Genomic DNA, 17,671 nt, shown 5'->3' with positions numbered 1-17,671 from the left:
CCGCTCACCGTAATGGCGGCCGTGTACGTTTTCGTATCTCACGATTCGGTGAAATCGAAATCGAAATAGATCAATTGGACGCAGTCTCAAACAAGTTCGTACGATGTATTACCAATAATAAAGGGTAAACGTATTCATTAATAAATATTACGATTAATGATTATTTACTATTCGTTATATTTACAATTGAGAAAAAATATTTCGTTCTTTCTCACAATCTAGAACGCAATCGGCGACGAGCGCCATCTCGCGGCACGAAATAGATTATCTCTCTCTCTCTCTCTCTCTCTCTCTCTCTCTCTCCTTCTATCTTTCTTTTTTTTTCTCTTTTACTCGTTCGTTCGTTCGTTCGTTCGTTCGCTCACTCTCGTTTCTCCCTTCCAGTCGCGCACCACCCAGTACAAACGACTCTTCTTTCTCTCTCACCGGTGTCGTCGACCTCGTCGTGCTCTCGCTCGAGAAATTGCGCCGAATCGTGCCTTCCCGCGCGCGTCCTTCTCCCACGCGCAGAGGATATGCACCTTTCGGACGGGGCAAATGAAACTTCCTCGAAATCTTTTCGTTCCTTTCCCCGTCCGCCGCCTTCCCTCCCACCCCCCCTTCCACCTTCCACCGATTCTTCTTTCTTTTCTTTTTCTTTTTTCCTCCTCCTCCTCCTCCCCCTCCTCCCCGCCTCCCCATTGTCCCACCCGTACGATCATTTATTTCTCTTGCCTGAGTCATTATTTTTCCACGATTTAGGTGTCTGTATATATGTATATATTATCTCGTGAAAATAATAATATTCGCCAAGGGATGACATATGATTTCTCTCTTTCTTTCTTTTATTTTTTTTTTTTTTAAATATATATATATATATATATATGTGTGTGTGTGTGTGTGTGTGTGTTCGTAACTTTCATTATTTTCTCCTATTTTTTTCTCTTTCTCTTTTCCCCACTTTTCTATTCTCACTTCTCTCCCTTTCTTTCATTTCTTTTTTCTTTTTGTTTTTTTTTTTTCTTTCTTTCTTTCTTTAATTCCTCTTACATTTCTTTCTTATTCGCATGTTTATCACACAACACAAGAGGAACGCGATAATCGTTGTTGATTGCGCAAGGACGTGGAAGCGATCATGTTTTGGAATAACGGTATTCCAAGAGTATAACAGTGTATATATACGTGCGTGCACATAAGTATGTATGTATGTATGTACGTATGTATGTGTGTGTGTGTGTGTGTGTGTGTATGTACGTGCGTTTACGCACGTACAACAAACGCGACTTTTCCTCAACTTCCACAATCCCTCAGAGTTCGAATTCGCACGGGTTTTTTCATTCCCGTTAGGACGCGTAGGATCCTCCTACGATTGGATAGGCCGAACGTGTTTACCGTAAGAATAAGAAAGAATAAAAAAGGAAAGAGAAAAAAAGAAGAAATAAAGACAAAAAAGAAGAAGAAGAAGAAGAAGAGAAAAGAAGAAAAACAAAATTATGAAGGAATGAAAGGGTCAACGAAAAATCAGAAAGTCCGGTAGTGAGTTGAAAGGAGAAAGAGAGAGAGAGAGAGAGAGAGAGAGAGAGAGAGAGAGAAAGCGCGCGCGCGCTCGCTTGCATGGGCGCCTGCATGCATGCATGCATGTGCAGCTTCGTCACGAAGAGTCTTCTCGTTTGTTTACATCGCGCCTGGAAGAGAATCGCGCATGTTGCGACTACGGTCACAAGGGACTCATACTTGACATTTCTTTTTGTTTTTTCTCTCGACGCTCAACAATTTACCTATATAGATAATAGGTATTTCTATGATATATATATATATATATATATATATATATGTATATATATTTAAAGAAAATGAAAATAATAAAAAGAAAGAAATAAATGTAATCGTGTTTTCAACCTTTATCAAGAGTCGTCAAAGTTAACCATATACCCCATTTTCTTCAACTAGCTAGCTCTCGTCATCGACACCCACCAACTGTGCGATAAACTTTTTATCAAGAGACAAATTCTTTCACCTAATTGCATCTCTACGTTTATCTACTCTCTCTCTCTCTATCTCTCTCTTTCTTTCTTTCTCTCTCTCTCTCTCTTTTTCTCTATCTAACACTTTATCGTCATAGATAATACACATGTCATATACGTATACGTGTATCTATGTATATGTATTACGCAGATACGTCATCGAAAACCGAGACGACGAATCCTAATTGATTTTTCTTCTATCGTCAGAGTTTGGCTTCCCTAGTCTGGAATTCTAGCCTATTAACGCGTTCACAATTTCGTCAAGGTGGCATTTCAACAATAAACCAAATATACTTTCCAAAGTCCAAGACCTACCTCTCGTACAACTAGCTTTTCCAATTCAACTCAACTCAACTCAACTCAACTCAACTCAACTCAATCCAATCCAATTCAGTCCAACCCAAGCCAACCCAACCCAATTCAATCCAATACAACATGACCCAATCGAGCCCGGACTCGACCCAAGCCAAAAGAGTAAAAGAACGTGGTTATGTATTAGACAAATACCTAAAAAAGTTAGTAAGACGAATAAGGAATACTATACTTAAATGGTACACCATCAGGAGGAGATGGTTCAGGCAATGTAAGTACATCTCTTTGAGAACTCACATACAAGCACGCACGCACGCACGCACGCACAAAGTACGACTTACTTTATCCTTTTGTCGAGACGAAGAAACAGTAGTAGAAGGAGTAGGAGAACAAATAGTAGTTGTGTAGATGTGATGGAGGAGGATGAAGAAGATAAGGAGGGATATGATGAAGGATTACTACTACAGTGCGAAGGAAGTTGAAACGCGGAGTCTTACTTCGAGCAAAGTAAGAACCCAACGTCTGTGGGCATGGCGTCGTCTCTCAACGCACCGTTATTCCGTGAAAGAAGAGAGTGCGGACACGGAGGGAAAGAACGACCGAGTAGAATCGTTGGTGTCGTCGTCATCGTCATCCTCCTCGTCGGCGTGTGTTGCCGACTCTTTCTCTCTCTCTGTCTTCCGGTCTCTTTCTCTCTCTCTCTCTCTCTCTCTCTCTCTCTCACTCTCTCCACCCTATACACGCGGGCGAGCTGGCGAGAGGGAGAGAGGGAGGGCGGTCTGTTGCGCGCGAGCGCGCAACTACGCAGTTGGAATCGGCGCTCTCCGCGCTTGTTGGCGCGAAACAGCAGCAGACTCGGAATCTCCGTTGTTGTCGTCGTCGTCGTCGTCGGCGTCGTCGTCGGCATCGTTGTGATGTTCTCGTCATCATCTTCGTCGTAGTTGTCTGTCTCTTTTCGTTTCTCCCCCCTTTACCGTGCGCCGCCTGGCGTCGTTTTTTGGTATAATCTCTAACTTTCTCGTCGTTCGATTATAATAAGAATAATAAATAATCCCCGCCGAAACTCTTTTTTTTTTTAATTTCTCCCAATCATATTTATCTATCTATCTATCTATCATATCCACGCCTCATATCATAACCTCACGACGAGCTTCAAAACACGAGCTTCGTTCGTGCTGTTTTGACGCGATTTAACGACACGAATGTTCGTCGAGGTATAAAAAGATTGACGAGTAAGAGAGAGAGAGAGAGAGAGTGACAGAGAAGGGGAGTAGTAAGAGTAGGGAGGGGGAGAAGCAGGGGAGATATCACCGTCCTTCTTCTAGCGAGAAAATAAATAACGAAATAAACAAATAAAGAGAGAAAGAAAAAAAGATAAAAATGAAATAAATAAAAGAAAGAAAGAAAGAAAGAAAGAAAGAAACGATTTTGACCGACGAGAGAACACGAATAACTTACACTTAGATCTCCATAGATTTTTCTCGCGCCACCCCGTAGATCGTAACGTCCGTGTGCCTAACGCGTGGTGGTAGTATTAAGGAAGGGTCAACGGCCGACCCTCACCACGCGCGCGGCACGGATCGACGCGGCTCGTACGCGCCGACACACGGGAGCCCCGGTTTGTTTTGGTTTCTCGGCCGTTACCCCCTGGCTCTCCTCACCTATCCCCGCCAGAGAAGAGTAGCACGGAGTTCTCTTTATTTCTTTCTTTCTTTCTTTCTTTTATTTCTTTATTTCTTTATTTCTTTTCTCTCTCTCTTTCTCTCTTTCTCTTCTACGCTCTCAGCAGCCTTCCTCGCGATTTTCCTACCTCCCTCCCTTTATCTCTGCCTCTTTATCTCTCTCTCTCTCTCTCTCTCTCTCTCTCTCTCTCTCACTCACTCATTCTCTCTCATTCTTTTAGTGTATCGTACAGAGTTGCTTTTCACGGGCATCGAATGCATAAAGTACTCCCTTTCTTTCCATTCTGTGAAAGGACAGAGCGAGAGTGAGAGCAAGAGAGAGTGGGAGAGAGAGAGAGAGAGAGAGAGAGAGAGAGTGGATGAGTGGGGGAAAGAGGGAGGATGAGAGGGAGGAAGTCGTGTTCCAAAATTAGCCTTGGTGGAGTCTGTGCCATGGCGCTCGCCAACGAACACAACACAGAACAATAACAACAACAACAACAACAACAACATAACAACAACAAACAACGATAACAACAACAAACAATAATATAAAACAACAACTTGCCTCAGAATCTCTTCCCGAGGTGTGGGAAGAATGGGAAGGTGGGGGAAAAGGACGAGTATAATAAGTCTAGTAATAGTAAAGCGTAATCGCTCGCGCGATAGTAGTAGATAGTAGGATTTCGCTGAGAAAATCGACGCTCGTGACTTGGTGAACTAGCGTGTGCGAGCGAGAAGAAAGAGTCTCTCCCTTTCTCTCTTTCTCTCTTTCTCTAATTCGCTCGCTCGCTCGCGCGCGCACACGCTCACTTGCATCGAGAGGGGCGCCGAGGACTCCGCGTGCGTATCGCCGGCCAGTGCACTCGTGTCCCACGAGGCGCTTCTCTTCTCTTCCCTCCCTCTCTCCCCTACCTCTATCCTCCTCCCCACCTCTTCCCTCTTCCTTCTTCCCTTTGCCCTTTTCCCAACGATTCCTCTTGCTCTGTTCTCGTCGCTGTCGTTGTCGTTGTTGTCGTAGTCGTCGTCGTCATCGTCATAGTCATTCTTCCTTTCCTTCCTTCCTTCCTTCCTTCCTTCCTTCGTTCCTTCTTTCCTTCCTTCCTTCCTTTCTTCCTTTCGTTCGTTCGTTCGTTCGTTCGTTCGTTGGGTGCACAGAGAAAGCGTGGAAATGAGTAGCACTAGACTGTTTCTGTAGGTACCCACTTTAGGGATCGATTTTTACGACCCTTCGCGTCGCGCACCGATGCGTTTCGGACTTTCACGCTTACGGAAATGCTTCGACTTCTTCTAGGATTTTACAATCGTAAAATTCTCTTTATAGTTTTACCACATAGATTTATACAGAATACATATGTGCATATAATATATACATATATATATATATATTTATGTGTATGTGTCTGTGTATATGTACTATACTCATGAAAGTAGTGGGATCGATTTATCGACTCCTCTTTTCAATGTATTTACATATGTACATAAGTAAACATATATTTATATATATATATATATATATATATATATGTATATGATATACGCTTGGTTAGGTTCACTCGCATAGGTTTCTCATACATGTATGATCGTTTACTTTCGTTCCATTCGCCCGTGCCACAGAGAGTGTGGGAAGCACTTTCCTATAACTTTCGTGCGTGCTTTCACGTAGCTGGAATTTCTCGCACGCTTTTAAAACGTCGCTCGTGAAGTTTAAGCCTGACGTAACGAAGAACTACTACTAGTGGTACTAGCTGATACTTTAGCTCATCATATTTCATTATTACTTTTTGATTAAGATCCACTACGTAGTTCCGCGTTTTATTTTTTCATCTTCCTTCCTTATTTCGATATATATTTTTATTCTTTTTTTCCCTTTTATACTTTTTATTTTAAGAAACATGCGTCAACATATATATATATATATATATATATATATATATATATATATATATATATATATAAATTTCCCCATAGGTAAATTATCTCGGAGTTAGGAAAATAACAGGCACCTTCAACAGAGAGACCTTGACTGGAATTCTAATTTGTAGGTTATGTTGCTTTGACGCGAACATGCGGGGTATCCGCGTGCTCATTCTAATTATACGTCGTTCGACTTTACTACTTTGGAAACGCGAAGAAGGAGGTTGATAGAGGTGGAAATAAAGGTAGAGATGGAGGTGGAAGTAGTGATGATGATGATGATGATGATGATGATGATGATGATGATAGTTTGGTGTTTGCTGCCGTTGATTGTAGTGATGGTGGTTGTTATTGTTGTTACTATTGCTACTATTGCTGTTGCTATTACTGTTGTGGCTCATTGCCTATCGGAGTCCCTTTCCTACTACGTCCTCTCTGGTAGAACTCGTCGCGAAGATGTCGTGCGGTGCTGCGTGTTGCGTAGAGGAAAAAAAAAGAGACGTGGGAAGAGAGGGAGACTCGCTTGGACGAGCTCGGTATGGCCGGTGCTCTCCGATCAGACCGTGCGCGTGCACCCCGTAGACTATCTTTCTTTCTCTCTCTCTCTCTCTCTCTCTCTCTTTCTCGAGTCCACTATCGGCAACATTGTATACCCCGTACACGATGCATCCATGAAAGATACTCGGCAACCCTGTTATAGCTTACAAACCACGATGATCAACATTGTACACTACTCCGTCTTTGGGGTGAACCAACTTTTTGTTTTATATTTCTCCTTTCCTCTTTTTCTTCTTTTTCTTTCTCTTCCACCTCCTTTACCTCCTCCCCCATCCTCCTACTCCTCCTCGTCCTATCCGACCACATTTCTCGCGTATTTCTTTGATAACACATATATATATCTCGAGAAAATTGTCTTTTCGAAACGTTACAAATGATACAAGTTTCTTATATATATATATATATTTTTTTTGCCGGTAAAATATATATATATATATATATATACACATGCGCGAGAGAGAAGGGTTAGAGGAGATAGAAAGACCTGATGTTATATCGATGTTTGAACTCGGATGCAACAGCTTGCATTAACGAAATTGCGAGTAAATAATTTATTATTATGACTAGAGATAACTCTTGGAACGTCATCTTTCTATCCTTCTTCCCCCTCCCCTCCCCCCTTTCTCTCTCCTTCTCCCTCTCTTGTTCTTTCTAGTAAAATTTTTGGATGCGAAAAAAGTTGACATATAATATACGTCCTCCCTCGTTGAGAATTTTCTCGACCTTCCACAATATATCGCGTATACAAGATATATATACATACATACGTACATATATATATATATACATACATACATACATACATATATATATATACATACATACATACACATATATATATATATATATATATATATATATATATCGAAACTGGGATACCGTTATTGCGAAGCAAGCAAGAAATTGCGTCTCGTTCCCCTCGTACGAATATCTCGGTCGAAAAGGCCGAACGTTGAAGACGTGGCGGATAGATCGAATCGTAACAAAACCACTGTGTGCTGAGATTGTCCTCGTCGTCGTCCTCGTCGTCGTGCAACGTAACAAAAGAGAAGAAGAGAAAGAGTGAGAGAGAGAGAGAGAGAGAGAGAGAGAGAGAGAGAAAGGAGTAAGGAGAACGATGTAGTGGTAGAAGAAGAAAGAAAGAAAGAGATAGAGAGAGAGAAAGAGAGAGACAGACAGAGAGAGAGCACGTAGACTTTCAAGTTGCAGCGAATGAACGGTCGAGCAAGGCAAACGCGAAGCAAGGTAAGGCAAGGCAAGGCAAGGCAAGGCAAGGCAAGGCAAAGCAAATGGAGGGCAATGTCTACCGGGCAACGTAGGTCTGTGACCGTTGCGATCGCTATCCCGCTTTATACGACGTGATCAGCGCGTATCGTTTACGAGGGATGATGATGTCACGAGGCATCCTTTATCCTCTTTCTCTCTCTCTCTCTCTCTCTCTCTCTCTCTCTCTCTCTTTCTCTCTCTCTCTCTCTCTCTCCCTCTTTCTCTCTCTTTCTCGTTTCCTGATCACGGAACGATTCGATTTGAAAGTCGTTCAACTTTACAGGCTCGCTATAATCGCGGGAGCATTGGAGTCACCTGTTACTCCATTCGTTTCGTTCGTGCGGATTAGAGGTCAAAAGGTATTGAACAAAGAAAGATGATTCGTATGTATATAAGATTTTGTCGTTCGCTTTTTCTTTATATATATATATATATATATATATATATATATATATATATATATATATATGATAACAAAACAAAAAAAAGAGCATTTTTATTGTGAGATTATTATCTATTTATGTATATATGTATATATATATGTATATATATATGTACATAGACACACATACACACATATATGTATACATGTATATATGATACTTCGTTGGATAGAATTTATAACGATTAATACATTTGCCGAAGTTATTATCCGTTGGTTGATGATCGATCGATGATCCATCGATCGATCTATCGTTAATTCTCGACGACGATAAAGACGATAAGGACTTCGAAGGTATTATGAGTTAAACGATAACGATCCGTCGTCTGACTATCTCACGCTAAACGTTGTAAGTCGTCGTTCAGCTCGCGCACGATTCGAGTTCTCCCTTTTGAATTTTTAATCCCTAAATTCCACTACGGCCGATGACACCAGCAAAGTTCGCTGTTTGTTCCAGGTCTGCTTAGTCTGGCCTAGCCTAGCTTAGCCTAAGGTCTTTCGAGACGTTTTTTCTTTTTTCTTTTTTTTTCTTTTTTTTTTCTTTTTCTTTTTTTTTTTTTCACGTAGGTGTAACACGCACGATCGTTTCTTTCCTTCGTTCGTTCGTTCGTTCGTTCTACGACTAGTCACTCAGTCAGACCGTCCTTCGTAAATGGGGGTTGTGTGCATCGTTCCTGGATCAATAGCACGTGACAGTCGTCGTGACCGGCGCCTCCGCACCGTGTTGCCTCCTTTCTCGTTGCGTTCTCTCTCTCTCTCTCTCTCTCTCTCTCTTTCTCTCTCTCTCTCTCTCGGCTGACGCCGCCACCACCACCACCACCACCATCGTCGGTCTGATGTAAACAAAGGAACAGCTAAACGCTCTCGCTCTCTTGCGATTATACTCGAGCCGTCGTCTCTGATCGATTTCTTTTTCTCCTTTTTTATTTTTACTTTTTTCTTTCTTTTCTTTTTTTTTTTTTTTTCTTCTTTTTCTTACTTCTTTCGAACCAACGCGATCAACCAAATTCACACAATTACCAATTTGCAACACGAACAATAAAGCCGCATCTTTTCTCGCTGCAATTATCGTATCTTCGTCTTTTTTTTTTTCTTTTTTTTTTTTTTTTTTCTTTTTTTAATTCTTTTCCTTTCTTTTTATAAGAATCTCTTTCACAATTTTATATGATTTAAATTTAAAATGATAAAATTGAAATGATTTAGAAATAATCTTTCTTTTCTTTTTTTTTTCTTTTTTTCGATTCTTCATTAGGCGAACGCCGCAGTAGTCTTCAAATGTACATGGAAGGGTTGTCTCGAAATCAAGGCTACAGTACCTCTGATCGAGGAACACGTGCGTCAGACTCATCTTGGGTAAGTTAATTTTCATTTTCCGCTTTATCTATTTTGCCGGTTAAAAGCTTTCCTACAAATTGTCAGTCGTAGAGAACGTCGTCGGTACATGGTTACCCAATCGAAAATAATTAACCCGTAAGACCAAGGACGCGGAATACTCTTCAGGAGCTGACATTGAACTGTCGCGATAAGATAAGATGAACGAAATTATCGCCATGTAGTTACGCGCCTCGCGTCTCGCGTTTATACCTAAATACATACGTACCACGTACATAAGTATTTATGTATGTATATACCGTTTCGTACCTACGTATTTACATATTTTTGCGTGTCTCTTCTATGTGGAAGCAAGAAGGAATTACAAGCCGGCGTCTTGCTTGCGTCAGATTTCTTCCTCGTGGCCGCACTTGAAAATGTTTCTCTCGTAAATACGAGATATTCTTCGTGCTCGCCAACCGATACTACTTCCTATCTTTCGTTCATTAAATTCAACGACCGACCGATTATACAAATATAATAACGCGTGTAAATAATTTGCTACCGTGGAAGAGTAAATAAAACGATGTCGTAAGATAATGTAAATGTAAGAATTAAAGAAAAAAAAGAAAGAAATAAAACAAAAAAAAGAAGTCGTCTAACAAAGTCCAAGTGTTTACTAGAAATAATCTGTTATTGAATAAAATAAAATAAAAAAAAAAAAAAAATGCGTATATATGTATGTATGTATGTTTATGCGTTCACTACGGCCGATTTAATATAATCTTTATCGACGTCGCTTAACGAAGGATATTGATTTTTTTTTTCAGTCCAAAGAAATCGAAAGTCTATGAGAACGAGGACGATGACGATATATCGGATCACGAGGAGGAATTTTATTATCAGGAAGTTGCAGTGGATCATATGAGTTCGCCGCCTACAATGTCCCACCGAGACATGGCCAGGCCACCTCACGAAGATCCGGAATATCAGAAACAGCTTCGCTTAGAGGCAGTGCCGGTTAATACGGGCAATACGGAAAGCAACAGTGCAACGGCGATGCCGTGCGTGAAGGAACGAAACAATGCATTCACGATCCTACAGTCGCCTGTAAGTAGGAACAACAACGTCTCCATGTATTCGTTCGGCCGCAATGCCTACTAACCACGGTTAGATACGTTTTCTCCTTAACCACTTCGTCATGCATATATATATATATATTTATATATATATATATATATATATATATATATATGCATATATATATAATATAACCGACATTTCACTTTCGTTACACGGAACTCGTGCGATCACGTATGTTTCTACGTTTAATTCGACAGGGAACGCCGATCAAGCACATAAAGTTGTCACCACGTCCGTTCCAAGCCTATCATCAACAGAGTATGGGTCTTTTGACGGTGTCCACGGGAAAGATACCATCCTCGCCGCGTAGGATTCGCGGTGAAACAAAAAAATGTCGCAAGGTATACGGAATGGAGCACCGTGATCTTTGGTGCACCCAATGCAAATGGAAGAAGGCATGTAGTCGTTTCGGCGACTAGGCCAAAAAGCCGCCCCGTTCTAACGTCCGCGGGCGGAGATCATCGCCGAGCCGACCCCAGAATATTATTAATACGATGCCAGTGCCAGCAAGACGTCGATTGTCCTCGTCGTATCATCGTCGACCAGAACAAGTAACTCCGCCGCCATCATTACTGTCATCGGTATTATCATCAACGACATCGCCATCGACACTACCAACGACTGCCAACGATGATAATCGAATCGAGAGAAACGAGCGTCGAAGAGAAACGAGATCCTCGTTATATCGGCACGATCACTAAAGAACGCGGTTCTTTAGCGAAGATATATATATATATATATATATATACACATACATATATATATAAAGATATATATATATATATATATATATATACCCTCTTTATCGTCCACCATCTTTTAAACGATGGCTAAAGCGTGTATAACCACCTCGACGGATTCCTTCCGAACGATCGTCCATCCGTAAGACGCGTTCTTTCTTTTTCTTCTTCTTCTTCTTCTTCATCTTCTTATTTTTATTCTTATTCTTATTCTTATTCTTATTCTTATTCTTATTCTTCTTTGATCGTCTTGTCCTTGTCCACTTTTTGATCTCCTTCGTCTTGTTAATTCTCCTATTACTCTCCTTTCTCTTTTCTCCATTCTATCTCTTCTTCTTATTCTTCCTAAAGTAATTTCTTTTTTTCTCGATGACGAGAGTTTCTCGACGGCCAGAAATCTCTTCCAAAAGAGAAACGTCTATCCCATGACGGATGGCGGACGGGGTTATATAAAGGGCCGATCTTCGTGCGTTCTCGCGAGCTCCTCGTTTCGGGCACATAGCACAACACACATATGGCGAACTATAAAAGTGAGGAGGAGGAGGAGTTGGAGGGGGGGGGGTGGAAAGGGAGATTATAAGAGACAGAAATGTAGGAGTGAGACACAGGGGTGCCTTCGCCTTAACGAAGGAATCTTAATTAATTAATTAATAGATAGGGAATAATTGGTGCGAGCGAGCGTCCGCGCGCGCGCGAGAGGCATATAAACGACCGATACGCGCTCTCCGCAATTATACATTATGTGTGTATATATGGATGTATGTATGTATACATGAATGTATGTATGTATGTATGTATGTATGTATGTATGTATGTATGTATGTAAGTCTCGTTGTGTATTTCTGTTAAGCTAGACGGAGAGCGCGTTAATGCGGCCTCGATCATATGCGTTCGCTGTTCAATAGGTAACAACTGATTTATTCGATTCGGCAAGCAAGCGTTCGCCGAAATCGAATAATCTTCGTCGATCGTCGATCGTCAATCGTAAAAAGCGAATGATCTTTAAGCCAATCGAATATACCCAAGCGTTAAAAAAAAAATAAAAAGAAATTTCTTTTCCATTGTAGACTTCTCGAGGTATACACGCACGTATTATATATATATATATATATATATATATATATCACAGAACAGAGATCTCTACCTTACCGACGACTTCGTCGTCGACGTAAAATCACCGTTTTCACTTTATAATAATATCTCTTTGGAATATCGATCCTACTTGAAATCGCGTTAGATAAGCTCCAATCGACGAAAAAAAAAAAGAAGATATCGAAATAATGTTCTGTTCTTTGACGAATAATGCGTGTCTATATATATATATATATATATATATATATATATATATGCATACACACATAAATACAAGCGTGTTATCTTCGAAGGAAAACATCGAAGACAGACGACAGTGGCAAATCGGTATTTCGACAGGCGTATTTCGTCGCGTCGATCGAGCCTACGGAAATCTACCTCGACGTTTATCTTAACGTTCGCTGATCGAAATCGTAATAATAGCGTTTTACGACTTACCTGTATATGTATGTATGCGCGCGTAAAGAAAATGTCTATGTATTTCGAATGAAAATAATATATATACAATATGTCGAAGCGATTTGCTTTGCGTTCGCTGTCTCTGAGGCGCTATGCCATACGAGGTATATACGTAATATATTACTAACTCCGTTATCTTTTTCTCTGCGAAATATAAAAAATATAATATGTATATACATACATACATATATATATATATATATATATGTGTGTGTGTGTATATATGTATATGTATGTAAAGACTCATATTATCTTACAACCTCGACGTGTAGTCGGTTCGATGAATTTTATTGATTCGATAAAATAAGACAAATCGAGAGGAAAGACAAAGAAAGAGGAAAGGAACGAAAATAATAGATTAAAAAAAAAAAAAAAAGAAAAAAAAAGAAGAAGAAGAAAAAAGAAAACAGAAAAAGAAACGACAACAAATATTTTCAATTCCTCCATCTAATTTTTCGTTATATCTATGTACGTCATTTATTTTTTGGCTTCAATCGTTTCTACGATCGACGATCGATAGTAGCATAATATACATATATATATATATATATCTCTCTCTCTCTCTCTCTCTTTTCAAATTAGACAGAGAGAGAGAGAGAGAGAGAGAGAGAGAGAGAGAGAGAGAAAGAGAGATGAGAAAGCCGTATGTCCGAACCATCTTTTCTTAGCTCATTGTTAAACACACAGACTAACACACACACTCACACACACACACACACACACACATATATATATTCGTATACATACGTACACACTTAAACAAACGTTCTTCTTCCGGCATATAGAGAACGCTAAGAGTTACATACTGTACTCTTATCGTTTTTGCTAAAGATAAAGAAAATAAAGAAAGGATAGACGAAAATCTAAACTAAGATTTAAAAGAAAAATTATTATACGAAACATAATCTCTACACGTATTAACGTTTATACAATTACACATTTACATTTTACACTTACGCGGACACTTACACGACGGACACGGATACATAAGATATAAAGGAGAATTAACAAATGTATTAGCGAATCAATGCGTACGCAAAAATATATACGCATATATACGTACTATACATATACATGGTATACAAGACACGTTTCGTCGACTTTTAACGGCGACATATTAAAAAAATTAAGGAAAAAAAAAAAAAAAGAAAAAGAAAAAGAAAAAAAAGAAGAAGAAGGAATACGAAAAGGGAGAAATGATTAATGAAAAAGTAACACGAATGGAAGAATCGTAAATGTTTTACGACATATACAATTTGCAGTTTTATTTGCAAACAAATATATATATATATATATATATATATTTATGTATATATATATATATATGTATATTTAAATATAAGTAATTAATCGTTTTATATAAAAACAATAAAAAGTAAAGATAAAAGTAAAAGTAAAAGTAAAAGTAAAATAAAACAAAAGTATATAAAAGCAAGAATGTGTGAGGAGAGACGCGAGCGCGCGGCCGCTTGATATATAATGTATAAAATAAGAGAGTAAAGAAAAGAAAAAAAAAACAGATATATTATATATATTATATATATATATATATATATATATATATATATAAAGGTACATATGTATATGTATATTATTAGGAAAAATTACGTGCGTCTTTCGTTGTATTTGCAATTTTTGGAAATTCCACGACTCGAAGGATTTTCGAAGGATTGCGAGTGAAAGACCAGAAAAGAAAGAGAGAAAGAGGGAGAAGACGAGAATTCAAATCGAGATCGAATCGAGCCGATCGACGATGTTCTTCTTGCTGGGATCATACGATCATACATGGCGGCCCTACGAAATTAACAATTAAAAAGGGAAAGAAAACGAAATAAATAAAAGGAAAAGAAAGAAAGAAGAGATAGAGAAAGAGAGAGAGAGAGAGAGAGGGGGAAAAGAAAAGAAAATAACGATTATATGACGTTTGAGAAAACCGATTGTGATATTTTAGTGTGAATATTAAAAAACGACGAAGTAAACGAAACAAAAAAATAAAAAAACACAAAGAAAAAAAAAAGAAAGAGAACAAAAAGGAACTTTCTCTTGGTCGACAAAAATGGTGGGAAAAAAGGGAAAAAGAGACGGACAGAGAGATAGAAAAAGAAAGAAAGAAAGAGAAAAGAGCGAAATGTTGAGAGAAAGAATACAAAATTTATACATATACACCAATTATTATACTGCCAGATATAAGAGAAACAAACAAACAAACAAACAAACAAACAAACAAACAAACAAACAAACAAACATAACAAACAAACATAACAAACAAATCGAACGATCAACGCCATCTTCGTTGCGATATGCGAAATGTGCGTGTTGTTCGCCTCGATCAATGTGCAATCCTACGAGAGATTTAATTAATTATTATTAATATTATTATTATTATTATTATTATTATTATTATTAATATTATTATTATTATTATCATTATTATGATTATTATTATTATTACGAGTTACCGTTTGGTATTTGTCGAAAAAGAAAAAATTACAAATTGAAATATACAAAACAGGGCGAGCAAATAACGTGCTCTTTTTCGCTATTAAAATCGATCGATCCGACAATTGGATCCATCATTTTCTTTCTTACGACGAGAATCGTATGATATATTTTCGTCTTATTATTTATTTATATTTTTCTTTTCTTCTTCTTCTTCTTCTTCTTTCTTTTTTTTTTCTTTTCTCTCGTTTGTTTCTTAAGCTTCGTCGTGATCAAAATTATTTTCTTTTTTTACCTTCTTGTCTCTCTCTCTCTCTCTCTCTCTCTCTCTCTCCCTCTCTCTCTCTCTCTCTTTCCTTCTTCTTTTTTCATTTTATTTATTCTCTCTCTTTTTTTCGCTTCTTTTCTTTTATAGTTAAATTATTTATCCCACAGAAACGTAGGTACGCAATTGTTAATTCGGCGTTTATAAAAATCGTCGATTCAAGTTCGACCGATATTCGTTGTCCGTTCATTATCGTTCGATGAAGAAAGAGCGTTCTCTCGAACCCTCGTTTTCTTTTTTTTTTTTTTTCTTTTTTTTCTTTTTTTTTCTAGCCCTCGATAAGCGAGGAAAACAAAAAAAAAAAAAAAAAACAAAAAAGAGACAGAGACTTTGGGATTGTCCGAGATTGATTTATTATCTTCTTCGAAAGTTGAATAATATATATGTATGTAATATCGATATGGAAAGAGGAAGGGATCGATTTTTCCTCTCTTCAATCGCACACACAATCTTCTTAGGCAATTTAACTTTGTAAAAAAGAAAAACAAAAAAAAAAAAAAAAGAAAGGGAAAAGAGAAAAAACCAACGAGAAGGAATAAAAGAATGAAAGAATGAAAGTAAAAGTGAGAGAGAGAGAGGAGGAATATGAAAAAAAAAAAAAAAAAAAAAAAAGTAAAGAAAGATAGAACTAGAGAGAGAACGAAATGAAAAAAAAAAAAAGAGAGAGTGAGAGAGAGAAGCGAAGGAGAAAATATTGATGTTAAAAAGAAATATATATATATATATATATATATATATATAAATAAATGAATAAATAAATAAATAAATAAATAAATAAATAAATAAATGAATGAATGAATGAATAAAGAATTAAAACGACGATTGATCTCTACGAAATTATTATTATCGACTCGTCGCAAATACGTCGACGCGATTTTATATATATATAATAACGTTAATTATAAATAAATAAATAAATAAATATATAAATAAACAAATGAATAAATGAAAAAAGGGAAAGAGAGGAAAAGAGGAAAAAAGAAATAAATCGAAGTATATTAAATTAATAATGTTTTAAATGTATAAATCAATCAACGCTCGTTGATTCGTCCTTGTAATCATTGTAAAGATGATAACAAACAAATAAACAGACAGACAAACAAACAAATAAACAAACTAACAAACAAATAAACAACACAATACACGTCTTGGTTTCGACAAAAATTTACGTCTCTTTTCGTAAAATTGTTATTGTCGAAGATAAGGCCAAACCAAATTTTATATATATATATATATATATATATATATATATATATATATATATATATATATTGCGATATGATACCAATTTAACAAAAATAAAGACAAAGGTTTAACGAAATAAAAAATGATAAAGAAATAAAGAAGGAAGGAAGAAAGGAAGGAAGCAGGGAAAGGGATAAAGAAAATTCTTGCATCTCCTAGTTGTGATAAAATACATTAATACTCGTATCTCAGCGAGTTTATTACGATAATTAAACAAATTCTCCCCATTTAAAGGAAAAAAAAGGAAAGAAAAAGAAAGAAAGAAAGAAAGAAAGAAAGAAAGAAAGAAAGAAACTGAAAAAAAAATAAAACAAAACAAAATGCAAACGTTTTTCATTGCTCGTTATCATTGTCATCGTCATCGTCGTCGTCGTCGTTGTTGTCATCGTCGTCGTCGTCGCCGTCGTCGTCGTTGTCGTCGTAATCGTAATCGTAGTCGTTCGCGTAATTTGCGTTAAATACATTTTTTAAAGCACAAAATCATTTTATTTTAATTTTTAAAAAACACGCATGTTACACACACACACACACACACATAATATACACACATGTACGACTCTCGAACAGTAGATTCGTTCGTTCGCCTGTTAGATGTCGCTAGCGTTCCCAAAGAGAAAAAAAGCCCCTTCTTATTCTTGCGTTTAGATACGATTACGTTCGTTCGGATTGTTCTGAGAAAGTCGAATCAAAAATAACCATTCTGTTTGCTAAACTAATTATAAATGATGGAAAAGTATGTTAGGTAGCGTGACACAGAC

General features: G+C 37.7%; 1 protein-coding gene across 7 annotated transcripts in view; it reads left to right on the top strand.

Annotated features, from left to right (window-relative positions):
• LOC124951510 (zinc finger protein 395-like) overlaps positions 1 to 12,701 on the top strand; it is a 104,502-nt gene extending 91,801 nt beyond the window's left edge. For 6 of the 7 annotated variants that reach the window (XM_047500035.1, XM_047500017.1, XM_047500007.1 and 3 more), the window contains 3 exons: positions 9,412 to 9,512; positions 10,301 to 10,580; positions 10,811 to 12,701. In XM_047500035.1, the coding sequence (XP_047355991.1) occupies positions 9,412 to 9,512; positions 10,301 to 10,580; positions 10,811 to 11,032 (603 nt within the window). In that variant the 3' untranslated portion in view covers positions 11,033 to 12,701. Of the gene's footprint in view, positions 1 to 9,411; positions 9,513 to 10,300; positions 10,640 to 10,810 lie in introns of all 7 variants that reach the window. The other variant, XM_047500054.1, reaches the window with a different exon arrangement.
• The last annotated feature ends 4,970 nt before the right edge of the window (positions 12,702 to 17,671 follow it).

The sequence above is a fragment of the Vespa velutina genome, chromosome 1 (assembly GCF_912470025.1).
Source record: "Vespa velutina chromosome 1, iVesVel2.1, whole genome shotgun sequence".
NCBI lineage: Eukaryota > Metazoa > Arthropoda > Insecta > Hymenoptera > Vespidae > Vespa > Vespa velutina.
The sequence above is the reverse complement of the archived record's forward strand: the minus strand, read 5'-3'. Positions and strand labels throughout refer to the sequence as shown.